We start from the raw sequence: 25281 nt of genomic DNA, 5'->3' as shown, positions 1-25281 counted from the left end.
AGTTGGCTAATGTTAGGGTAGAAGATGTTCATGATAGAGTGAGGTGGAAAACGATGATTCGCTGTGGCGACCCCTGATGGGAAAAGCCGAAAGAGAAAGAAGACTGGTGTCCATGGATTACATGAAATCTTTCCACCTTTATCCACCTTTGTCATGGTAGGAAGAACACGTCAAAGTAAGGGTGGGGTCATCTAAGATAGCACAAGGGGTATGGGAGAATAACAAACATCATCATATCACCTGCAACAGAAAAGGAATTGTTTTCCTGATATCCATTTTTCTGGAGGGGAAACAGAGAACGCAAGGGAACTTGATAACTCAGGTAAGCTTCAAGAGGCTGCAAAAAAGGAGGGAAACGTTTTCCTCTTGTTTGTGCTATCTTAGGCACTTTAACATTGCAAGTTGGGTCATCTAGACCCACAAGACAGTGCGCTGAACCTTTTTTCTTCAATGATTTGTTAACATCACTGGTGTCCATGAATTTCATTAAATCTTTCCACCTTTATAATGGTAGGAAGAACACATCAATGTAAGGGTGGGGTCATCTAAGATAGCACAAGGGTTCAAGTTGTTTTGTGCGTTTTGACAATGGACAGTGAATTTCCATTCCACCTGCAGAAGACGACTGTATTGACGTTTTGTGGTCATAAGAAGTCAGTTTTCTTAGACTCCAAGTCTACAGAGACCACTTATGGTTCTGAACTTGGATTTGTATTTTTATTTTATTTATTTAAACATATTCACCAACAGGTCAAAACCCATTATTAGGAGAATACACAAACTAAAAAAAATCAGTTTTCATATTAAAATAGACTTCTTTCTCTTTCGGCTTCTCCCATCAGGGGTCGCCACAGCGAAACAACCTCTCTCTCGAACATCTTGAGGATGAGTCGCATGGTTAACTTAACAATGTTTTACGCCGGATGCCCTTCCTGACGCAACCCTCTCAAGTTATCCGGGCTTGGGACCGGCACAGCAGCAGAGAAGGGAATAGGGAGCAATCTGGATTTGAACCCTGGTTTCACAGACGAAAGGCGCCGCAAACCAGCACGAGCTAAACTGGCTCCTCATATTAGAATAGACTAAATAGAATAAAAAGTAAATACAATAAAATATAATAAAATAAGTACTAATACAAAAATATTTTGTCCCTTTTAAAAAGACAATACTGTTATTAAATATTATTTTTAGAAATGCGTGTTCATGAAAGTAACATAAGAAAACATTTTTTATTTTGGTCATTTGTTGAATAAAAAGATGCTGCATTTCCATTACAAGTCCCAACATTATCAAAGATTGATCTTAATCCCACAAAAAAATTAATGATTTGGTATATTACTCTTTAAATGTACACTGCAATGTAAAAATATTATCTTTCAATTATTAGCAACCCTCGCATTCCATTTCTCATATTTAAAGCCAACAGTAACCAGTATACATTGTTGCAGTTCTTAAAATGAGCACTAATTTTAGTATATAAAAAATGTTTATTTATTTAAAGGTTTATGAAATAAAATCCAGCCACTGGATTTTATACAACATAACAGCCATGACAAAAAGAGCCTCAGCTCAAACCAAAAAAACATTGTTCTGTTCCATTTTGTGTGTTATATACTGATGATCAAACAAAATGGGTAAAATAATAAATAAATAAGAGCCTTAGCGGTCCATTCCCAAGTCTTCTGACTGCTGCACACTGAAACAAATCTTCCTGAGACGCTCACAGAACTCAAGCTCTTCCTGTTGACAGACAATGAGAGAGAGAGACAAAACGTGAGGAAGATTAACTCATCACTTTCAACACTTTTGTCAAGTTTAAACTGTTAGAACTGTTATGAAAGACTTTCATTACTTGACTTTCTTCTTTTCCTTGGAGATCTTTGGCTCTCTGTCGGAGTAATTCCTCCAGACCCAGAGCGGGGATCCGGCATTCTGTCACAGCTTTGGAAAAGTCCTCCACCAAACTAGAAATAGAAAAAAACAGGCTTTCATCGTTCATCTACAAACGCTGCCTACAGTCATCTGTTGAGTTACTATACGGATCACTTCAATAATCCATGTCTTATCTAAAATCCTTTCACACAAAGGCAACAGAATGTCTTGGTTTGGCAGGGGAGTGTCTCTTTTTGCCCCAGAAGTCTTAACAGGTGTGAAATAACCAACTTTTATTGTACCAAAATTACTGCATGAGCCTCCAGTGCATTCTGTCCTTTTCTCTTATATTTCTTTAATTCTTCAGCTCATTAACAACTATTTGAAATGCTCTTACAATGCTAGATGGAACACAGTGTAAACATTTCTTACCAGCAAAGTGCACCAAGAACATGTTCGTGGAAATGAGAATGTGGCGTGCGGAGAACTGACACCAGCTGTTGCACCATCCCCATAGACACCAGCGGTTCTGAAAAAAAGAGAGAAAAATACAAAAAAAAAAGGGATGAAGCAGAAGTTTAACAAGCAGCTACACAAGGTTGGTCTGAATCGCATTCTAAACCAGGGGTCGGGAACCTATGGCTCGCGAGCCATATATGGCTCTTTTGATGGTCACATGTGGCTCGCAGACAAATCTTTAATTATACTTTTTGTTTCATTAGACCAGTCCTTCTCGGGCGCGATGCGATGCCAGAGGCGCGCAGTAGTAGCGGTGCTTAGAGAGAGAAATCTGCACCAGCGCTATCAGTTAGTATTATCTATTATTTCACAGAGTTTGTACCAGCTGGAAACCTGTGAATTGACTACCTAAAACTGCACGCTCCCGTCTCTGAGAAAGAGCGCGCAGATGCGGGGACGGGATGTGTGAGGGAGAAAGCAGAGGGTGGGGGTGAGGTGTTGTGGGGACAGGCAGCAGGTGAATCGCGCAGGGATTGTAATAACGTAAAACCCACTGCCCGTCACTCACTGCAGCGTGTGAGTGTGTGTTTGGCTCCGCGTCTGCATGTGATCAGTCTGTCTCACATCTACAGAACATTCAGACCTACGATCACGTTTAAAGTCTCAACGCCTGAACGAAGCAGAAACTCACCACGTATCAACCAGACTAGACCATCAGCAAAACTACCACGAGAAATACTCACCATTTATTAGCAACAGAATAACAATGTTATTAAAAAGAATCCACAGACTTATTGTACTTTAAAAATGTTGAAATTAAATCAAATGCACACATTCATTTGTATATTTAGTTTTAAACAAATTGTCGCGGACTGAGTTGGATGGCTGTTGGGTCGCGTTAAAAGTTCTGGAGTTCATTGAACGCGTCAAGCAGAGATCTGATTGGCTCTCAGTTCTGTCGCTCAGCCTGTTGTTAGGTAGTTTGGACCAATGGGGTTCAGCTATGGGCCGAATAAGGGTAATGGGAGGGCTGCAGCGGGAGGGGGGAATATAAAGTTGGGAGACGCGCTCTCGTCTCGGCGGGAGAGATTCAGGAGTTGCTGAATTAATTGCACGGCGTTTGTTGCGGTCTGCAGTAATCGGAATAAAGAACTTTAAAAGAGGTTAAGTCTCCGTGCCTCACTGTGGGGAAGGGACACTACATTATTGTATGGCTCTTTCGAAATTACATTTCAAAATATGTGGCATTTATGGCTCTCTTGGCCAAAAAGGTTCCCGACCCCTGTTCTAAACTGTAATGAGCAGGTGAGTAAAGGGGATGGTTTAGGTGCTTTTCCTTATTCATACCTTTCTGGTCAGGGTGTGAGGTCAACAGGTTTAGCAGGAGGAAAGCAGATTTGGTCCGGAGCTTCTCGTTTTCAGACTGCATGCCTCTCATCAGCACCGAGAATCCATCATGAGCCAAAAAGGCCTGAAGCCCGGCTTCCTGCTCTCGAACCAAACCTGCAGTCAAACAGCGTTACACCGTTGGACAACTGTGTGGAGCTCAACATCACTCATTTAGAAAGACACACTTAGAGCAGCTTTGGTCAGAGTGCCAGACAGGAACTTACATGAGACCGCATAAAGTGCTTTGACCCTGACGGTGGGGTTCGGGTCAGAATCCGTTAGTTGAAGCAACTTTGGAAGAGTCCCAATACTGAGCAGGTGGTCCTGAAGCTGTGGCATGTTCTGAGCACAGGAGGCAATGAGCTCAGCAGCACGCCACCTCAGCCCGCTCTGGACGTGACACAAATACCGAGAGACACACAATTCTAGTCCACCAAGCACCATCAGATCTGTAAAAAACAGAGAAGAGATGAATTAATTTAGTCCATACCATCTGGAATCATGTCAACATCTGCTCTCACTATCATTTCCAAAAGCGATTATCACAAACCTCTAGCATTATCCAGGTTCTCGCACAACTCTGACAGCATCTCAAAGGCCGACTCCCGCTCGTCCTCATCATCTTCGTCCCTCATTTCTTCTCCATTTTCATCCTTGTCACCCACATTTTCTTTACGCAGGACGGACAAGCACTGCTTTATTTGTTCTACTTCATCCAGCTGGCCTTTACAGACTTCAGAAAGCGCTTCCCGCAGCCACGTTTTTCTCTGAACCCAAAGCAAAGGCAGTTGTTGGTCAAAAACAAAGTCCCCAATGGCAAAAAATACAAATAAAAACAAGGACTGCGCATGAAACTAAATCTTAAAATGTAACCGTTTACAAAAGTAAACGGGAAAGTTGTTATAGGTCAGATTTAACAAAAATGTTTAAGGTCATACTTAACAAAAAATGAATCACAAGGGAACAGTATCAAACATTGTATCGGGTAAAGAAAGAATTGATTTAACTCTTTCTTAAATTTAAGAACATGCATGCCATTTAAAAATTCTTAATAGCATTTTACTTCATTCCGATAAATAACTGTTTTTTCCACTAAAGAAGTTGAAGTAGTGTCACATATAAAAGGTTGGGTTTACTGCTTTTGAAACCAAACGATTTCAGAAAAGAACTCACAAATAAATACATGTTTCATTCAACTGAGACTAATTAAATCAATTGATCATATTATTTAGTATGAAATATCCTCCTCACATAAACATGGTGAAACAGTGTTTAAGAACACTAGGTTCAGGACTGTAGTGAATTGAAATTCCCTAAACAAGCAGGTTTACCTCCTCTGACATTGGCTGAACTGGAGTTGGAGCCTCTGCTGCTGGTCCAGCATCTACTGCCATCTGTAAAACCCCCTGAAGATTCCGGGGATATCTCCTGCCGTTCTGTTCGCCTTCCGACATGTCTTCTTCTGTCCTCACAGCTGTGCAGACAAAACAGAACAATTAACAAATATGTCCTGCGAAATGGTAATACATGTCTTCAACAAAACAGGCTATCTCTGGGAGCCTATTTTAATTATTTAGCTTACAAGCTAGTTCTGTTCTGACAAAAGCACTGGTCGCTAAGTAAGACAAAAATGAAAAGCACATCAACAACAAACTAGCTGTAAAAAAAACTTACTTACGTCCTATTCTGCTTTAGCTCTAATGTCCAGTGATCTTTCTGAATGAAGGAGTTGTTGCCGCAAGTCCAACCTTAAAAACACAAACACGTGAACACACTGGAAGGTTCTAGGCAGCACCCGTTGACGCATGCGCACTCTTTTTTTTTTACCGTAAAACACCAAAAGAGTCCATGGGAAAAATATCTTTGTCAGGTGTCTTTGTCTAATTTTTTTAAATTAAATTTTTTGTCCTAAGATTAACGTTTTTTACTGTACTAATTTGAAAATGTAAGTTCAATCTTACGTTAAATTACATCATAATTAATGTCAAAATTATATTGAAGTATTAACATGATTACGGTATAGAGACTTCCGATTGAGGTTATACACCCAAAGAGCATCAGTGAAATTGAAATTAGTATCTTCGCAATCTACTATGTGCATTCATACACTGAACTTGAAGAAATGTTTTTGGATTAAAACTAAGCAACCTTATTCTCGCAGGAAAAAAAATGTATGACTTTTTTATTCATACCTTTGTTCTAAAATAAAAAATATATAAAAATAAATCAAAAAAATAAAACGTAGACTCAAATGTTACAAACATTTTTTTCATCATCGACTTACAAATATAGACATCTGGCAGTGCAGTACATATATCAATAAAAAAAATAATAATAAGAAGAAGACATTTAATCTTAATTGATTTGTGTAAATAGTTGATTTTGGTTATACATCTACTGACGACGGTTGATCGAGTAAAGAGGAAGTTAGGTCCGTCAAGTCTCTTGATGTCGGAAGTCTTTGGTCACTGCCACCGTCCAAGATGGCTGCGCTTGTAGGGCTTCGAGCGTGTTTCTCCGGTAAAATAGTTCAATTGTTTTCAGTTGTATGAATTTTTCTGTTTCGAGGGAGCTAGTAGGATTAAAGCAACGTGCTTTTCTGTTTATTATCATAAAATCTTTGAATAAATGACTTTTAAAAGAACACGATGCTGCTGCTGTGATAGCAGTGCAAGGTCACGTTACCAAGAATAATGAGGGTTAGCTAACCACAGGGTTGACAGGAAAAAATAACATTTATGATACATGTTATCAATTTAAACTTTGTTTTTACGAATAAAAAACTATTTCGGTTGCAGAATCTCACTGGAAAGAGTGTATCCAGCCTTCAAACCTGGTTGGAATTGTATGTTTGACATCTTCATCATGTTAGCTAAAGAAAGCCTGTGTTAAATTGCTTTAGTTTTGTATACAATTTTTTATTTCCTCCAATATTTGTTTAATTCAAGATGCTGACTTTATTTGCACAAGCCAAATAGAAACCTGTGTTGTGTAGGCCAGTGGTTCTCAACCTTGTTTTCAATAATGTACCCCATATATTTCACAATTTTTTCATGTTTTTCGTCTTTAAAGTGTCCGCCATAAACAGGGCGTGTTTATTTGTTGACATTTATCATTTTTACAAAAGTACCAAAAACTCAAGAAACCTTCAAATTAAAAGAGTACTCGTATTTTTTTATTTTTTTTGTCTGTCAGCAAACAACACAACAATGTAATACACAGACATGTATTTGGGGGGAAAAGCACGGCATTGTGCAATTTATGTTGATTAGCAGTACTAAACTAATGTTCATCTGTCCTGCATGTGTCCTACAGAAAACATAGCATTGCTCACATATTCGCGTCATTAAAATCGATTTACTTTCAGTATGTAAACAAGCCAAATAAAAAAACGTTTCATCTGTGTCCAAAAATTTTCATCCTTTTTTTTTGCATGTGTGTGTGTGTTTAGAATTAAACTTACTATTCTTTGTTGGTGTCTGTATTATGTTGTTCAGAAGTGTATTGTGTTTATCTTTAGTGCCTAATAAGAGCATGTTTTATAGAATCAAGTAACTAAAATGTTTTTACATTGTAACAATAATCAGACATTTTTTGGCTCTTATGATGCTGAATTGTCTGTATTTTGTCTGTTCTCAGCCTTTCAGCTTTCCTCACCTGGTCTCTTGCACAGCTCTTTTAAATTAGTAAGTGTGCTCATTAAAATATGTCAGTTAGCTTCAGAGAAATTATGCCTAAATATCTTTTTTTGTTGTTGTTTTGTAGTGTGCTGTGCCTTTGAGTCGACGGACATTTGCTGCAGAGGCCAAGAAGACGTACAGCAGAGAGAAGCCTCATGTGAACATAGGAACGATCGGTCATGTTGATCATGGGAAGACCACCCTGACAGCAGCCATTACAAAAGGTGGAGTCATCATATTGTGAGAAATGTATAAAAAGGCTTTGGGAAATTCAAAATTGTATTAAGTCACACCCTCTAGAAGCAGAAGTATTTTATTTCTTTTTTTTAAAGAAGTGTTTGTCTCCTTTTCTCAGTGCTCGCCGACGCTGGGGGTGCTAACTACAAAAAGTATGAAGACATTGATAATGCCCCAGAAGAGAAGGCCCGAGGAATCACAATCAATGCCTCTCATGTAGAATACACCACATCTAACCGGCATTACGCCCACACAGACTGCCCTGGCCATGCTGACTATGTCAAGGTGATCTCAGCTGAGTCTGGAGTCTGATGCTGCTTGATTATTCAAACGTATGAAGCTAAAGTTTGTACTCTTTTAGAACATGATCACGGGCACGGCCCAGATGGATGGCTGCATTGTAGTGGTGGCTGCCACTGACGGTCAGATGCCTCAGACGCGTGAGCACCTCCTGCTGGCCAGGCAGATCGGCGTGGAGCATGTGGTGGTTTTCATCAACAAGGCAGACGCCGTGGAGGACAAAGAGATGTTGGATCTGGTGGAGATCGAGATCAGAGAGCTTCTCACTGAGTTCGGCTACGATGGCGAGAACACTCCAGTGGTGATTGGTTCTGCACTCTGTGCTCTGGAGGTAGGAAACATGCTGGCTAGAAATATTGAGATGCTAGTTTTTATTCATTTACCAATCCAGAACACATTTCTGATCAAAAACAAATCCTGATTGCTTCAGAACAAGCAGCCGGAGTTGGGAGTGAATGCAGTGTTGAAGCTGCTGGAAATTGTGGATTCTTATGTTCCTCTACCCAAGAGAGAGCTGGAAAAACCTTTCCTTCTGCCCATTGAAGGGGTTTATTCCATTCCAGGTACACTCTACAGGAAATTTTAGATGCATTATGTTCTGCTCTAAGCACAACATTGGCTGTTAAGTGTCATATATGAAAACTGAAGATATTTTAAGTGAGTGGGATATTTTTGGTACTTTAAATCTGATGTTTGATCTTTGCTCTTCAGGCAGAGGGACAGTGGTGACAGGCACCATGGAGAGGGGCATCATCAAGAAAGGGGACGACTGTGAGTTTGTGGGCCACAATCGCAGTTTCAAGTCTGTGGTTACAGGTGAGCCGGAGAAAACCAGAAAAAAAAACGTAACTTCACTCAATGTGAAGTAGAAGTTATCGTTGGCGAGGTGGAAAAGAGGAGAAAAGTGTTGTTTGGAGGGCACAGTGTGGGCATTACTAATGCCAAAAAGCCACGTGAGTGGCAGACGCCGTTAATGCTGCAGCCTCACAACCTCGAACCGTGGCCGAAATAAAAAAGAAATGGTCGGACATCAAAGTCGAGGCAAAAAAACGTCTGGCGCTGCATCGCCAGAGTGTGTCTGCCATGGGTGGGGGGGTGGGGGGTGGGGGGCACCGGAGCTGACCCCTCTTGATGAGAGACTGGCTGCAATTATTGGGGAATCCCTTAAGTGGAGTGGTGACTAAGGCGGAGGGGGAACACCGACGCACCAGATGCACCGGGTGACACAACCCCAAAAGCCCGCAGAGGTCCAACAGGACGGCTCGAGGAAGTCAGAACCGGCTCATGAGCCACTCGTCCTCGTTTGCCAGCAAGTCTTCTTGCTGTCTAAAGATGCGTTCACTCCGAATTTTTCCATTTGCCACATCTTCTAAAAGCGCAAGATCAGCCATTGTGCGTCATTACGCATTGTGATGGGGCATTTTATTTCCATCCATTTAATTACATCTGACAAGCTACAGATGTCAGTAATAATCAATGTGGAAATGGGAAATTGTTCAGCGCAAATGTAATTTCTTGTTGCTTTCTGAATGGTTGAAACATACGCCATACATGGTTTTAACAAAAATAAAACAAACTAAAGGCCTATGCATGAATACCATAATTCCATAGCTTATGAAGAAATTTTTTAGTATGAAAACAACTTTCCCCAGTGGACAATTAATGCATCTCTATCTATCCATCTGTCTATCTAATTGCACCTATATCTGCTCCGCCAGACGGACACATTAACGAGAATATCAGTTTTGTACATTATTTCGTTCTGTTAACTTTATTATTTATGAGGATGAATTGCACAACATGCCAATATTGCAGAACATATTTCACTTTTCTTTCTGCAAATAAGTGTTCATTTGAATTTTTGTTGTAATTTTCGTTTGATTTTTTTGTTTGTTTCACTGCTGATCGATCAAACGGGTGTTCGTGTAGGCTGTTAATTGTAAGACTTGCTTTGTGAAGTCTTCATGTTATTAATGAGAGGCAGTATTGTCATTTTCACTTTCACGTGTTTCTTCCATCTGCCGACGGTGTCGCCGTTTCTCATTTCACCCGTTTTTGTGCGTACGCCTGGGTCAGAGCTTGCGTGAAGGACCGCACATTTTCCCGTCAAGTTTGCTTTTTATAAATCTCAACTATTGCGTAGAGAGTGGCGTACGCAACGTTTATAAATGAGACCCCTGATCTAAAACCCAATCAAACACCTGTGGGGAATTCTGAAGCAACTAGATGAGCATCACTCTCCATCCAGAATCCAGGCTCTAAAAGAGGTTATCTCGAAGAATTGAAGAAGACAGATGCTACAAAATGTCGCCAACTTGTTCTTTCCATGCCTAGAAGACTTGGTGCTGTCCTTAAAAATCATGGTGGTCATTAATTCATTCATTTTTTATTCCCTTTCGGGGTCACGGGGCTGCCGGAGCCCATTTGTGGCCCATTTCTCCCGGCCCATTTGTGGGCGAAGGCAGGGGGCACCCTGGACAGGTCGCCAGTCTGTTGCAGGGTATATAAAAAAACAAGATGTAGTAGTTTTTCTTGGAGAGCATAGGGGCGGCCGTGGTGCAGCAGTAGGGCGGCCGACTCATGATCCTAAGATTGCAGGTTCAATTCCCGCCTTGCACGCCCATGTGTTAAAGTGTCCTTGGGCAAGACACTGAACCCCACCTTGCCTCTGGTGGGAGGTTGGCGCCAGTGTTCGGCAGCAGAGCTGCCGTGAATGTGTGTGTGCATGGGTGAATGGGACTGTGACTGTAAAGACTTTGGGCCTTCGTAAGAAGGTAGAAAGCGCTATATAAGTATACGCCATTTACCATTTTTGCTTCAAGCAATTGAAGTAAAACTGAAGATTATGTGATCAAAGTTAAATGATTAACCTTAATTTCATGTAATGGAGTAACAGAAGTGTTCAGTAAAACTCAACCTTGTGGAAATTTTGGAAATGTCTCTTTTGTTCATTGAGCTACTGATTAAATGAGTACTTTTTAAAGGGGGTGTACTCAATTATGCTGAGCACTGTAATGACTGCTATGCGACATCAAAGCTTCGTTTTCTGACTCGTTGGAACTTTTGTGTACTGAAACAACCCCTACGTTTGTTTGTTTGTTTGTTTTTATTCTGAAGATTTCATTTAAAAAATGTGTTTTTTTAGGAATTGAGATGTTCCATAAGTCTCTGGACAGGGCAGAGGCAGGAGATAACCTGGGCGCTCTGGTCCGCGGTCTGAAGAGGGAGGATGTGAGGAGAGGCATGGTGATGTGCAAACCGGGCTCCATCATGCCCCACCAGAAGGTCAAGGCACAGGTATGGAAGCAGAAGGGAGCTGCTAAGGAACGGCCTTAGGGGGGCGAGGGAGCACTGCGATAGCTGGAATCCACCAAGCAGGATTCCAGATGTTTGAAGTCCATAAGACCTCACTGTACGCTTTCTACACATTTGTCACAGACACATGAACATTTTCACCCTTTTCTCTCTTGTTTAAACTCTCGAAGTTAAAACTTTCCTAGAAAAATGAGTCTGGTTTTATAGAATGAAAAAAAAAAAAGATCTGCTAGCGATAGAAGATTGATGTAGCGTTGGTGAGCTGAACGCATTCTGTGCAGGAGATGCACTACAGAGGAGATTGATTGACAAGGTCAACTGCCAATCAGGATGCAGACCACAGTGCACGGTTTAAAAAAAATCTTGCAAATTCGCAAAATCAGCAAAAATGAACCCCAGTATAGCGAGGAAACACTGAATTAACATTTAAAAAAATTATTAAAAAACAGCAAATTATCTGTTTTTTTTGTCAGTGTCTTAACCTGGAGTTAGTGATGACAAAAACTAGCCAAACAATTAATTTCCCATTAGTTTGAATGAACTGTTATGTAGCTTTAATACACTTTTTGTGTTGCAGATTTATGTTCTGAGTAAGGAGGAGGGAGGCCGGCACAAACCATTCGTCACCAACTTCATGCCGGTCATGTTTTCTCTTACCTGGGACATGGCCTGCAGAGTCACCCTGCCGGCCGATAAGGTGTGTATGCTGCAATCTATGTAATTATGGGATGCACACTCAGTTGAAGGGCTATTAATAAACCAAGCAGACTAAGAATCAGCAGCAAAGGAATGATATTGAACCCTGAAAAGGTATCAAGCATACATGTCACAAAAAGCAAATTGAAACCAAAAACAAATTAGCCTATGCTACTTTTATTAAACCATCCATACATAGCAAAGAACTTCTGTTATAATATCCACATGTATTTCTGTTGACAGTGACTTTCTCCTTGTTGCTTTGTTTATCAAGGAAATGGTGATGCCAGGCGAGGACACTTCGTTGACGCTCACGCTCCGTCAGCCGATGGTTCTGGAAAAAGGCCAGAGGTTCACTCTTAGAGACGGAAACAGAACCATCGGCACCGGCCTGGTTACGGAGATTCTGCCCGTGACAGATGACGACCATTGCAACTGGGGATAAAGAGAAGCCCTGAAACGAAAGGGTTGGGCTTCGGGGAATACTTCAGGGTCTGTAAGGGAGGGTGGGAATCTGTACGTCAGATGAATTCATTCTACAACTATTCAAGAACACACATTTGCACGATCATCCATCAGGAAACACCCCAGAAAATTAAACATGTGTTCTGAAGTTAAACCCAACCAAAATAACAGTTATATTCAGCTCTGTGTTAAAAGATGGTCAAAAATGTCATTTATGTAATAAAATGTATTTAATAAAAAAGCCTAATATCTTTGTTTTTGTAATGTGGCTAGTATTACGAAAAACTATATATAATGAAGCAACAACCAAAACCTGCTGATAAATGTATGGTTGTGAGGTTTACAGACCACGGTGTGTTAGAAGATCAGCGCCAGAGGAGGGCAGCAAACTTACCTGAACTCTGAGGTTTGCAGACCACAGTTAGTGATTTTTACATTTTATTTAAGAGTTCATTATTGATTTCATATCAATCACTTTGCTAAAGGCTGTTAAACAGCCGATTTCCAACTTTTAATTAGTGATTTTGTACAAATGTATGACGGATTTAATGATCTTGTTGAACAAATTTAATTTATAAGATTGAATTTAGCCAAGTTTAAAATACCAGTAACTTCAGACATCTCGGTGCTGCTATATTAAATAAAAAAGTACATCCTAAATTTTAATAGATGCTTTCTATTCATAGTTGTGGTAAAAATATAGATGTAAAAACGTCTTCTAATCGGAGTACGACATTGCAGAACAGAACTTCACATAGGTTCTGATAAAAAATGCAAAAAAAGATTTTAGAATCCACTGTGAAAGTCAACCTAACGGAAAAAGTCTGATTTTTTTTTTACTTTTTTCCAAATGAGTTGTTTACACTGGGAGCTTGTGCACATCAGTTTCCCCTCTGGTTGCTCATTCCGAACAGGAAGTCCTCCAGTTGCTCTGTTTGCTAACGGTATTTGAGTCAGTGCCGGCTGTAATCCAATCGGCCTGTTGCTGTAATCAAATACTGTATGTCTGCAGGAGCGCAGGATGGAGCAGCAACCACTGAGTGATGTGCTCAGCTGTTCTTCATGAGTAAAATAACACCAAGAATGATCAGACAGCACAGTCCAGCACGTTTCAGCCCAACCGGAATGCATAGACAAGTAAATGTGTTCATATCCCTGTTTGAAACTTGTCTTTTTTAGACAGCAGATTAAGATCTTAATGCTTCAGAAGATTTTCAAACATTTAGGATCAACTTAAAGTTGAAGATTGGCTGCTGTTCCCATTACTGGGTTCTCTCCCCACCTCATCAAAGTGGATAAATAGATTTGGATTTTAAATACTGAACAATTCTACTGTTGCCACCAGTTTGGCTGCAGTTTTTAAAACGTAAAGAAAACGTTATTTTTTTATTTCTGAGTATTTCTTTATTTTAATTGTTGTTAATCGGAAGCATACAAAAATGCAGCTGAAAAAGACTTGATGTAGGTTCTACAATCGCTGATCCACAAGCTCCCATGCTTTGATCCATTCTGATATACCCACTTGTAGATGACTACATCCATATATGTCTTCATTTTCCTCGTCTGAGCTGGCATCCGGCTCAAATCTGTACGGCTTCACAGCTCTAACATTGGTTGCCATTATTCTTGCACCTGTAATGTTAGGTTGGGGTTGTGAGGGGCTGTACGCTTGTGGGAGAGAGTGTAAAAAAATGGATAATGGGAAGGGGAGGCAGGCTTACTTTGTGCCAACAGTCCCGCCCACAACAAATTTCTAATGAACTACTGCCACTCTGCAGAAACTATGTCCTGGAAAGCGACACGATTTCAAAAGTTTTTTTGGCTATAAACATAATGAAAAGACCACTAGGGATACATTAACAATAAATGAAAATATGATTGGAGTGGGACTTTTAACTTTCTGCATAAAAAGTAGGAAGCCTTAAATGTTTCCACTTATTGATTTGATTTGATTTATTGATTTATTTCAAGCTTTGTAGTCAAAGCAATAAAGAATTTACACATATTAATCAAACTCATTACAGAAAATATGAAATGCATAGATTAAAAAGACAGAAAATAAAACAAAACAAAAATGTCACTTAAATCATATTTGCTTAATTAAATAGAGTGATCATGAACTAAAGTATAAGTAGAGTTTGATTTATTGCTTGAAAAGGAGTGGGAAGAAGCAAGCTTATATAATCCCACCCCTACTGAGTTCATTCATCTGATAGTTTTACAGTGTTTTGAATCTGGTTCTGATCCGATGGATTCTCTTCAAGTAACTTTAATGCATTGTCTTTATTACCTCATTTTTCTGGGTGTTCCACCTGTTAGTTTAGGGTTAAGTGAAGGCTGAGTGAAGAAAGTTCACATGACATCCATGGTTTGTCTTGGAGCTGTAAAATAATATTTAAACTACATCCTAAGCCGCCCTGAAGTCTTTAACCAGTTTCCTTTGGCTTTTTTTTTCCCAGGCTGGGTGTGTTTTCTTTCATGGGTAAGTTTACTTCTATAACCTCAAAGCTGCTCACACCCCTGCGATAAAGACCATGACACTAAATCTGATCACGAAAAAGGAAGCAGTGATAAAATATTAAGAAAATGTCTTTTCTTTTTCCTTATTTTCCCTCAGTATTCCCTGTGGTGATAAAATGTCACGCCTTCAAGCCAAAGAAAGCCTCTGTGTCGGGTTTCCTGGACAACTCCCATTTCCTAATATTCTCACTAGAAACTAAAAATTGTTCAGAATATTTGCACTCTATTATGAAGCATATTAATTAAAACAAATACTCAGATAGTTTGGTTTACCTGTGTCATTCTTTAAAAAACTATAGAGATCAAACCTAAAAACATTTTTTAACACTTTTTATGCATGCAAATGTGAAAGTTTTACCAAAAATACTTGTATTTGAATCCTAAAAACAACATCGTAAGCTTGATTTATGTTGATGTCATCACACATATTTTTAATCATCAAACATGTGTTTTTTACATGTTAAAAAAATATCCACATTTTATTTCCTGCTGTCTTAATAAAAGCAGTAAAACTTTGATGCCATATTTTCCTTCCAAAGCAGACTATCAGTCCAGACTCAAAGAGTTCACTGCCTGTGATCACCGTCTCACTCATTTCTATCTTGAGAAAAGGAAATGCAGCTGCTACTTTTGCATAATCTTGCTTGATTTAAAAAAAAAAAAACAACATTCTCCTCCTCCTTTTGGTAGACGAGGGAGAGCGTAGAACTGCTGCAATTATGCCTGAATGCATCCTTCAGCAACCCACTCTGCATGCTGGAAGGCTGACCCTGCACGGCTTTTCATCCTCCAGCACTGCAGAGTGGGTGGGAAGCATTCCTAATTTATTCTCAGAGCACCCTCCATCACCCCTCACATCTCCAAGGATCCACAAAGTATGACATTAAACTGTCATTTGCCACCAATTGGTTGCCTAAGGAAGGTAACAATCCTTTCCTGGAGCTGTTAGATGCTGAATTATAAGAGTTTAATACATTGTCACTTTTACTAATGTCAGATAATTATTACGGGTACCGGTAGCTCTTGGTCTCACAACAACTGATGGAAGAGCCATCATCAAGTAAAAACGATATTCTTTTTACATTGCTCATATATGCAGAGGAAAAATGATTTCTTATAATAACCCTGATGATGGATCACTATCAGCCTTTTATGAAAGTGATTGTCCTCTTAATATTTATTTTTGTTCCCGATCTCCACCCTACTTTGAGATTTGTAGAAGTATTTATAAAATCATATTCTGCTCAGTATTATTTTGAAGTTTTACGATCACATGGGTATGCACAGTTAGGTTTTCCATATGCAAAACATTTACTAAAAACGTTTTGATTTTGCTGAAATGCTTCTGAGTGTGTAAAACGTTTTACATGAAGGATAATTAGGATGTGCATTACAGAAAATCCTTTTTGCATTTGCAAAATCATCTTGTCTTTGTGTAAAAAAGATATTTTGGCTTCACGTGCAACTTTATGAACTCATTTAGTGTATTGGGCTACAACTGCAAAAATCATTTTGATTGGAATGTATTTCCAGAGAAGTTAAAGGATATTAAAGTCAAGAGAAAAATGCCAAATTTTATCTAACGTTTTTTTTTTTTTTTTTTCAGAATAAAGGGAGAAATCTGTCACATTTCAATTAATTGTTGTCATGAAGAAAGAGAAAACTTAACATAGTCAAACATGTTTTATTGCAGTATTTTTGTTACTTTAAATGGTTTTCTCACGTTAAATAAAAGAGAACAAGGTGATGAAGCTGAATTTGCATCAAATGTATTTAGTGGAAGACAGTAGACAGGAAAGAAAGGTAATATAGTCCTTTAAACACCCTTTCAGTATCTTAAACGCAGAAAATATACTTGAAGTTGTTTGTTTTTTCCTGGGATACAGTGGTAATTTTTGCTCGTCAGTAGTGAAAGATGGTGAACCATTTATATGCATTATGAAAAACAGCAAAAAAGGTCTTTTCCATTTTTGTTTGCACAAAGTTTTTAACCTCAATGAAAACAACAGCCAACCAACAAACAGTTTCAGAGTAAAACTGTTTTCCTATTTTCAGCACAAGTCAGCAGTAGATATACAAATCCGTTCAAATCTGCTGAAAGAGCAGTCAGGTGCACAAACTTAACCCACATAAAGCTTTTACTTTGGAAGGAAAACTAATTTGTCTCACACATGATACGAGAAATGCACAGTCTGGGCTACTATCTCTATTGCCTATCTATCAACATTAATACAAATAAAATATCATATTTTTGCCACAAAAAGAAAGAAAAGGGCAACATATACTTGTATAGAATATAAAAGCATTTATATGATTTCCAGGGGTGCTGGTGGGGGTTAAAGTGGGACACATGAGGTCTTATTTTGTAACTGTGTATACTACTTTGTTTTCCTTAATATGTTTCTTTCTTTTTTATTATTTCATTTTTAACTTTAGACATAAGTTAAAGTTTCTATGTGTCATTTCTGTATCATGAGTTTATAACAATGCAACAATGTCCACCTTTTAAAATCCTGTTTTATGATTCACTCGTAGAAAACCTGATGCGATCCCTTTAACTGGAACTTTTTGATTTTAAGATTAACTACCGAATCTAAGTCCCTGATCAAACAAAGTTTGACCAGGTTCAACTGGCAATGGCTGCGCGTTTTGAACGTAGAGCCCAAAAATGATTGTAAAACTTACAGAGTTACATGTGAACATGAGAATTTGAATAAATAAATATGCTTTTACGTGCATCTGCAGTACATTTTCTTAGGAAGATTCTCTTAAACGCATGTTACAGAGGGCGATGTAAACATAGCTTCAGTGTTGCATGTAAATCTGTAAAACATTTGCTTTTCTTTTAATATCTAAGTGTGCACAATTTAACGACAATCTTATTGTGTTTAGAAGTACTGAAAACTTTCCTTTTGCAATCACAGGAATTGTAACTTGTCTCAACTCTTTTTATTTTTATTTTGTAGACTTGGGCTATGTCTGAATTCCCACCCTAAACCCAAAAAACTATATAGCGTGGGACTATGTAGCGCTCTGGATTTTAAAAGCAATTTGGACACCATGCTTGCTACTTTTTTTTTTAAAACCGTGAATATGACATCATCGATTTCACGAAATGAAAATGCTTTGAGCGTTTTGTGACTACCATTTATGAATCCACTGTGTTCTGAAAATGAAAATTTTGATGGTTTATAAAAGAAATACATTTAAATACAATTTTTTGCAGAAAAAAAAATCAAATGCAATGCATTTTATTCTATATTTACCAATCTAGTGAGCATCAATGCACACTGGTTTTTCGCAGAGACTTCTGGAAAATTTGGGAATTATAGATTCAGACAGCTTTACAAAATGGTAAACACACTATATAGTGCACTATGTAGTGATTAGTGAAGGAATTTGGACACGGCCTTAGACCCCAGAGAGCCTCCTGCTCAGAAACTTAATGCTTTATACTTGCAGTTTGTTTATATCCTGATGAAAAAGTGCAAACACAGATATGTGAGCGATAGAACAGCTCTTCCAACCCTGTTTTCCCTCTGTGTTACTTGGCTCATTTTCATAGCTCACCTGCCGCACTTTTCTCCTTTTATTTTCCTCCACACCTGTGCTCAATGAATTGATTACTCCACATCTGTATTTCCCCAGATCATCGGTCTCCTCCAATTTTTGCTGGACCTTTTCAATTTCTTTTGTCTTTTATTTGTCCTTTCAGAGTTGGGTAATCCTTCTCTGTTTGATTTTGTCTTTTTTTTCTTTTTTTTTTATCCTACCGTTTTTCCTTGCATTACTTTTTATTGTGTGATTTCCCCTGTTCCCCCCCCCCCTCTTTTTAAAAAAGTGAAAAGTAAAATTTGAATATTGCTAAAAATTAGTTCTTTGGTCTAAAAGGGACAGAAACAATGTACCTCTAAGGCCAACCGACCTCCCACAGACAGTTCAACCCACTCCAGGTCTACCGTCAGCCTCTGTAGTTTTTCCTTGTTGTGTGCCGGATAACGTCATATCAGAGGACAATATTAGCCACATCGTTAGCTTATTAAATTAGTTCATATCTCAGCATCTGCTTCCCAGATTAGGATGAAAGAAACAGTCACGATTCCAAGAATTGAAACATGTCACACAAAAGCTCCAAAACAAAATAGAGAAAATGATATCCCAAAAATATAGATTTTATAGAGGTTTTGATTTCCCTCCTTTTGTGAAGCTGAGCTAAATTTTGATTTTATGTATAGGATTTTGATCCAGTGCATGGTCACTGTGCTGAGGAAGTGTACAGCACAATATTTATGTTCTGGTTTCCCACTCTAACATTTTTGATCACTAAGTAAAAATAAAGGAGGTTTTACTAAAAATCAATCTCGAATCTTCTTGGTGTTGTTTTTTAAACCAAGTAAATTAACTCACATGACAACAGGGAAAGCAAATGAAAACAGTCAGAAAAAATACTCTGTTTTTTCTTTTTCCAGAAAATACCATTTTAAATGACAAATTTGCCTCTGTTATCAGGATAAACAGCATGATGTGGGCTTTGCATTATGAGGAACTAAGTGCAGAAAGAGCTAACACGTACAAAACCTCAACAGGTGTTGCATTTCTATTCTTTATAAAACTTGACAATTGGTATTTTCCAATGTGTGGCAATTTACAATGCCAAATGTGTGAAGTCTTGTTGTGCACTTTAAAACAGAGAAGCTCTTGGAAATATCATTGATAAATGAATTCTGCACAATTGTTTTGCCTGAAGTTTCTCAACAAGTATTTACATTTGGCTGTCTTATTTTCAGGTACTTCATCTACAGTTTTAACAGGAAGCTTTGCTTGTCTCTGGGAAAGAACAACATCTGACTCAGACGAGGAAAACTGTTTCTCAGTTGAAGTTCCAATTACTTTAATCCCTCTTTAATGGAGTTTTGGTGTCCACAGTGGCATCCTCGTATCAGCACTGACAGTCACAGGACGGTCCACATATCCTCCGTTCATATACAGAGATGCAGCGATCAGATCAGATCAGGGTTATATCTCAGATTCTCTACGGGGAGACGATTGATCTGGTTCTGTGGGAGACGAACACCTCCTTTCCGGTTCTTTCTTTGTGTTTCTTTCTTCCTCCTCATCCCTGCTGATGAAGGCCAGCTCGTTTTCGTAGCAGAAAGAGTTGGCACCAGTTGTGAGGAATTTCCTCTCCTCCATGTCTTTGACGCTGCAGGTTGGGGTGGAGGGAACTTCAAATGTTTTATGAAAATAGGCGTAGTCTATCCTGTACTGGTTCTTCTCCTCAAAGATGACAGACTCAAACCGGTGACCCCACAGGATCTCGGAGACCAGATAAGAGGTGCGTGCCTGTGTGGTCATGGCTGTTGCCTCCACCAATCCTTCCAGGATGATGACGATCTCAAAGTCGGATGCTTCGAGTTCCTGCTTACTGATGCCAAACAGTGGGCTTTCCTCATCAATCTCATGAATGACAGTGAGGGGAGCAACCAAGAAAAGGCGATCTAAGCCTTTGTCGTAGCCCACGTTCATGTCAATCTGATCCAGGGGGATGTACTCACCCTCCTCTGTGTAGCGAGGCTTTACCAACTGGGCTCGAACATGAGCTTCCACAATGTGGCTCTTTCTCAGATTAGCAACCCTGAACATGAGACACATCTTACCATCACGCATAGCAATTACTGCATTTTGGCTGAACAGAAGTGTCTCTGCACGCTTCTTAGGCCTCGCCATCTTAGCCATGATGGCGCCGATCATGAAGGCATCAATTATGCAGCCCATGATCGACTGAAAAACCACCATGAACACAGCTGCTGGGCATTCCTCCGTCACACAGCGAGCTCCATATCCGATGGTTGTTTGGGTCTCAATGGAGAAAAGGAAAGCCGCCACGAAAGTGTTGACTTTGGTGACACAAGGAACAAAACTGTCATCACTTTCCGATTTGCCCATATCTCCATGCAGGAGACCGATGATCCAGAACCCAAAGCCAAACGTCAGCCAGGATACCACAAACACCAGGCTGAAAAGCAGGAACATGTACCGCCAACGAATGTCCACACAGGTTGTAAAAATATCAGAAATATAGCGCTGTGGCTTCTCATCCATGTTTGTGAAGTGGATGTTGCACTGGCCTCCTTTGCTGACAAACCGGCTGCGGTATTTGCGTCTCGTGTGGATCTTGCCATTGCCAAAGCTGCCCACAGCAGGCATGGTATTCAGTCTGAGGCCTTCTTCTTCACAAGGCAGAAAGCTGTGGTGGTGGTCCCTTCCCACACTCATGCCTCAGTGGAACTCAGCCACAGGGCTTCACGTTATCAGCCTGGCTCATAAAAAACCACCAGGTTCACAGAGGCGCTCAGAGCTGTCCAGCACAAAGTTTCAGATGAAGACTCCTGAAGAGAAAACACAGCACAAATAGGAGAAAATGTGTAAACAAGGTTTTTCACTATCTAACTTCCGTTTCTCTTTGAAGACTGAAATCCAGATTTTAAATGTTGATTATTAAAATGTCAAGGCTTTAGAAATAAATTATTGTATTTAAATGTCAATTTTTTTTGTTTAGATTTTTAAACATTTTACAGGTTTCTTTAACTTTTTGTTGAAACGTAGTTATAAAATTATTTTGTGATTTTACCCCATAAAATTATGCATTTTCATTGCCTTCTGTATTTAAAATCATTGATCCTGCAATACAATTTTGCTACATCCTTGCAAATTTATATCTGGGATTTTATTTGAGTCTCCCTTGTTTTTTCTTTCTCTATGCTCTCCTGGAAACATGCGGTATATTAAACACGTTTCACTCATCAACAAGGTACAGAAATAGCCAGCTCATCCACTGGCCTGCCATTTTATGTGACGTATCTTCTGTTTCTTCCAGCTGGCACTAGTGGTAGTGTCACTAGAGGACCGAGACTGATGTGGAAAGTACTGTTCACTGAAAAAGACGGGACAAAATAGTGCACATAATGGAGACCTAGCAGCTTTATGGTATATGGTTTTACTTCAGCCTACAAAATTTTCAAGATTATTTACAGCATTCTTTCAAGAAAAAAAGAATCTAAGAATTACAGCTCTACATATTGAACCTTTTTAGAATGTTGTTGTCGTATGCTTCCTTTGACATCTTTACACATTCGTCAGATTGAGTGAAATCACAAGTTTTCCACCACAGGAAAACATTCACCTCCATCTAACCCTATTCTATGGTGGCCCTGAAGTGTAAATCACATCAAGAAATCACTCAACGAAAAAAAATATTTTTTTTTGTTTCTTGTAAATTACAAAATAAAATGGTAAAACTAAACACAAGGAGAATCCGGTAAAGGAATAGGTACTATGTGACATCTCTGATTGGATGACATGATTGGATGCTGCATCATCCAATCAGAGATGTCCGGTAGCACCTATACCTTTTCCAGTTTCTCCTAATTCATTTCATTTTGAACCTTCTCTCTGGTCTTCTTCCAGGCCTTTTTTTCTGGTAGCTCTAACCTAACATCCTAGCATCCACTAGCTAACATAAATGGAAATCCAAACTAAGAGAATGTTTGAGTCCATATTTCAAAGCATCTCCCTAACACCATTCATCACTTAGATTTCTACTATGATCAAGTCATCAATCCAGATGATGGAGGACGATCTTGAGTTTTGTCTTTCAGCATAAACCCAGAGGTCTACTGTGTTCTTTAGACAATCTTTGTCAGCTGAAGGTGTATTTGGTAACTGCAGTTCCAGATCTGCCAATACTTTTTTCTAACATCATCACTGCATCATCCATTGGGTCTTTGTGTTGACAAGAGGTAACATTTTGTCTGCACACATTGCACAATGGCTGCTCATTTCTTGATTGAAACAGACCATTTTGGCATCATTGTTGTCTCTTGTGTACATTATGTTGGGTTCAGCGGCAGTTCATTTTTTTACGCCTTCAAAAAACACATCCTGTTATGAACTCAGGAAGCATCATACTGCCCTGATTGTGTGTGACAGGCATTGCGTATGGTTGAAATTTTCAGGTAGTTCTTTTAAATCCAAAAACAACAAGAAGACCATCTCCCAAACTCTCACCTGTATTCATGTCTTCATTGTCTTGACCAAGGACTTCTTAACACATGGGCAGGCAGAGCAAGACTCAAGCCTGCAACCTTTCAATCAAAGTTTACTTGATTGAATCTGTGATCATCTCATTGCTTTGCTTCTGCAGCACTGTCAGCATGTTTTGCATACTTATTATACACGTCGTTGCTGTTGTTCACCTTTCTGGGTATCCCATCAGGGGTCGCCTCAGTGAATCAGCTCACACTGATTCACACACCTGGTTCGGCAGAGATTTTCCACGCCGGATGCCCTTCCCAACACAACCAGACCTGGCCCCCTTGTGCCTACATAGTTAGGCAGTAGCACAAAGGGTCTGCCAGTCCTACACGCAGCCAACGGAGCCATCCAGTCGCTATCTATGTACTGATGATACATACAACAGCATTTTTCTTAGCATCTGCACCTAATATGGCTTCACCAGTATGGCATCTTTTAATCCCAATGAAGGCACATAAGCATTTATCTACCCAAAGCTTGCCAGCCATTTCCATTTGATGATAAACTCGTCAAAAAATGAGAGAATTCCTCTTCTAGTCCGACCTTGCCCATAGCCTGTGGACCTTTACAGCTTCAACAATGATGAACTCGAAAAGAAAAAGTTGTAAGGAAGTTATAAGAAACAAAAAAAGATTCCTTGGCAAAATGGCTGACAATGACTCAAAACAGTTACTTTCACTATACACTAACATCATGGCAAAACACACGCCCCTCGACCTCCAAATCTGCACTTCATGGTGTTTAAAAACCACATTTTTGTCTTCAACTTTAGATCTTTTAACAACATATTTCAACAGTGCTGATTTTGGAAATTATTTGGGGTTCCCAGATCATCATTTTCTTCAAATAAATGCATGCATATTTTCTTGTTTAGTTTTGCTTTTCTGCAAACCAAACAGATTCTAGCATCAGTGTGAAATGAAGAACTCTAGACGACGTAGTGATCAAGAAATGTTGATCAGATAAATGTTGAATTTTTTCAATTTTACCTTTTTTTTCGTGTGTCTATTTGGACGAAACACATAAATATGTAATGTGATTGATTTTTTTTTCTTTACAGACATTCTAAAATTTTTGATGTGGTTCGTGGAAACTCTTGTGCGGGTGTTGTCCACCTACTAATCCAACTCCTCTGCTCACATTTAGATTTCAGAGCCGTGAATAGATAATAATCCTCTGACGGTTTTGTAAGGACATACAGTAAAAACTAAGTCTATATTTAGATGCTACTTTTTCCTTCCTAAAACATGCAACAGTTTGTGATCCTGTAAATCTAGTTGCTGGGAGGCAGAATGTTGAGAGTCCAAAGGATATTAATATCCATAATTTTTTGCGACAGCTCCTCATCTTTCTCAGAACCAAACACTCTGCCTGCTGGGGTGTGAAATGTTGAAGCATTTTCTTTGTTGTGTTTTGGGCACAGCTTATTAAATTTTTTTTTATTTAGATAAGAAAAACAATTAAAAGAGTGAATAAATGTACTGAAAATTAATAGAGTAACAGTCTTGAAATTAAATGAACTTACCTTTTATGTGTGTGAATCTTCTGAATGGTGATTTACAGCTTTCCTTTTCTTCCAAATTTCCCAGTTTTCTATCCAAATTGTTGCATGTTTTTTCTTCGGCGGCTGTGCTGTTATGAGTAGAGCCACTCTGTCCTCCTGAGGCAGAGAAGCAGATGGGCAAACAGCACCTCCATGTTTCTGCAGGAGTTCTTTCTCCAGGAAAAATGGAAAAGGATCACAAGTCCAGGGGAGTTTGTTAGTCTACAGATACTGCCCGATCAGTTTCCAGAAGATCACAAGCAAATCAGAAATGGCAAAAATGGGATCATTGAAGCCCAAAAGTCACCCCAAAATAGACCCACAGCTTGATCACAGCTATCCCAGATTTAATGAGTATGAAGTCTTCTGGGTCCAGTCCAGACCTAAAAAAATCTAATCCACTCAAATTATTCTGGCTGTCTCTTTTCTTCCATGTGTCTCACTTTCTTAGTATGTCTGCCACCTGATCTTGTTCTGCTGCATATCCTGCTCTGTATCTCACATGTACTGAAACATTGCTCACTGCTCAGCTCCGGTCCTCTCCCTCCCTTTAACAGTGTCACTGTAGATACTTGGCATTTGGAGACAGCAGGCTCTTCCCTTGTGAAGTGTTGACAGTGAGCTGATCACTGAAGGCGCTGAAAGAACCAACCCGTTTATTCAGAACTCTTCTTGTCTCATCCTTGTCCCTTTAAATTCCCGGTGTTTAGA

General features: G+C 39.3%; 3 protein-coding genes across 4 annotated transcripts; 1 reads left to right on the top strand and 2 right to left on the bottom strand.

Annotated features, from left to right (window-relative positions):
• Positions 1-1467: 1467 nt before the first annotated feature.
• Positions 1468-5536, bottom strand: hspbp1 (HSPA (heat shock 70kDa) binding protein, cytoplasmic cochaperone 1). 2 transcript variants are annotated; one of them, XM_004071516.5, is made up of 8 exons: positions 5399-5536; positions 5052-5194; positions 4271-4487; positions 3945-4169; positions 3679-3834; positions 2305-2401; positions 1853-1964; positions 1468-1740 (listed from the first exon to the last, which is right to left on the bottom strand). In XM_004071516.5, exons 2-8 carry the CDS (start codon positions 5172-5174, stop codon positions 1660-1662), a joined length of 1011 nt encoding a protein of 336 aa, XP_004071564.1. In that variant the 5' UTR covers positions 5175-5194; positions 5399-5536; the 3' UTR covers positions 1468-1659. The 2 variants fall into 2 exon arrangements, with proteins under 2 accessions (XP_004071564.1, XP_011476616.1); XM_011478314.4 differs by having other exon boundaries at positions 5395-5534.
• A 562-nt stretch (positions 5537-6098) lies between these two features.
• On the top strand, positions 6099-12578 carry tufm (Tu translation elongation factor, mitochondrial). Its single transcript, XM_004071517.5, has 10 exons — positions 6099-6240; positions 7360-7406; positions 7486-7624; positions 7756-7922; positions 7999-8268; positions 8368-8500; positions 8649-8753; positions 11083-11234; positions 11830-11949; positions 12223-12578. Exons 1-10 carry the CDS (start codon positions 6204-6206, stop codon positions 12391-12393), a joined length of 1341 nt encoding a protein of 446 aa, XP_004071565.1. The 5' UTR covers positions 6099-6203; the 3' UTR covers positions 12394-12578.
• A 4023-nt stretch (positions 12579-16601) lies between these two features.
• Positions 16602-25144, bottom strand: kcnj12b (potassium inwardly rectifying channel subfamily J member 12b). Its single transcript, XM_011478315.4, has 2 exons — positions 24553-25144; positions 16602-21322 (listed from the first exon to the last, which is right to left on the bottom strand). Exon 2 carries the CDS (start codon positions 21207-21209, stop codon positions 19950-19952), a length of 1260 nt encoding a protein of 419 aa, XP_011476617.1. The 5' UTR covers positions 21210-21322; positions 24553-25144; the 3' UTR covers positions 16602-19949.
• Positions 25145-25281: the final 137 nt, after the last annotated feature.

This window comes from Oryzias latipes, chromosome 8 (assembly GCF_053564925.1).
Source record: "Oryzias latipes strain Hd-rR chromosome 8, Olatipes_Hd-rR_3.1".
NCBI lineage: Eukaryota > Metazoa > Chordata > Actinopteri > Beloniformes > Adrianichthyidae > Oryzias > Oryzias latipes.
This window is presented reverse-complemented; position numbering and strand designations above follow the sequence as displayed.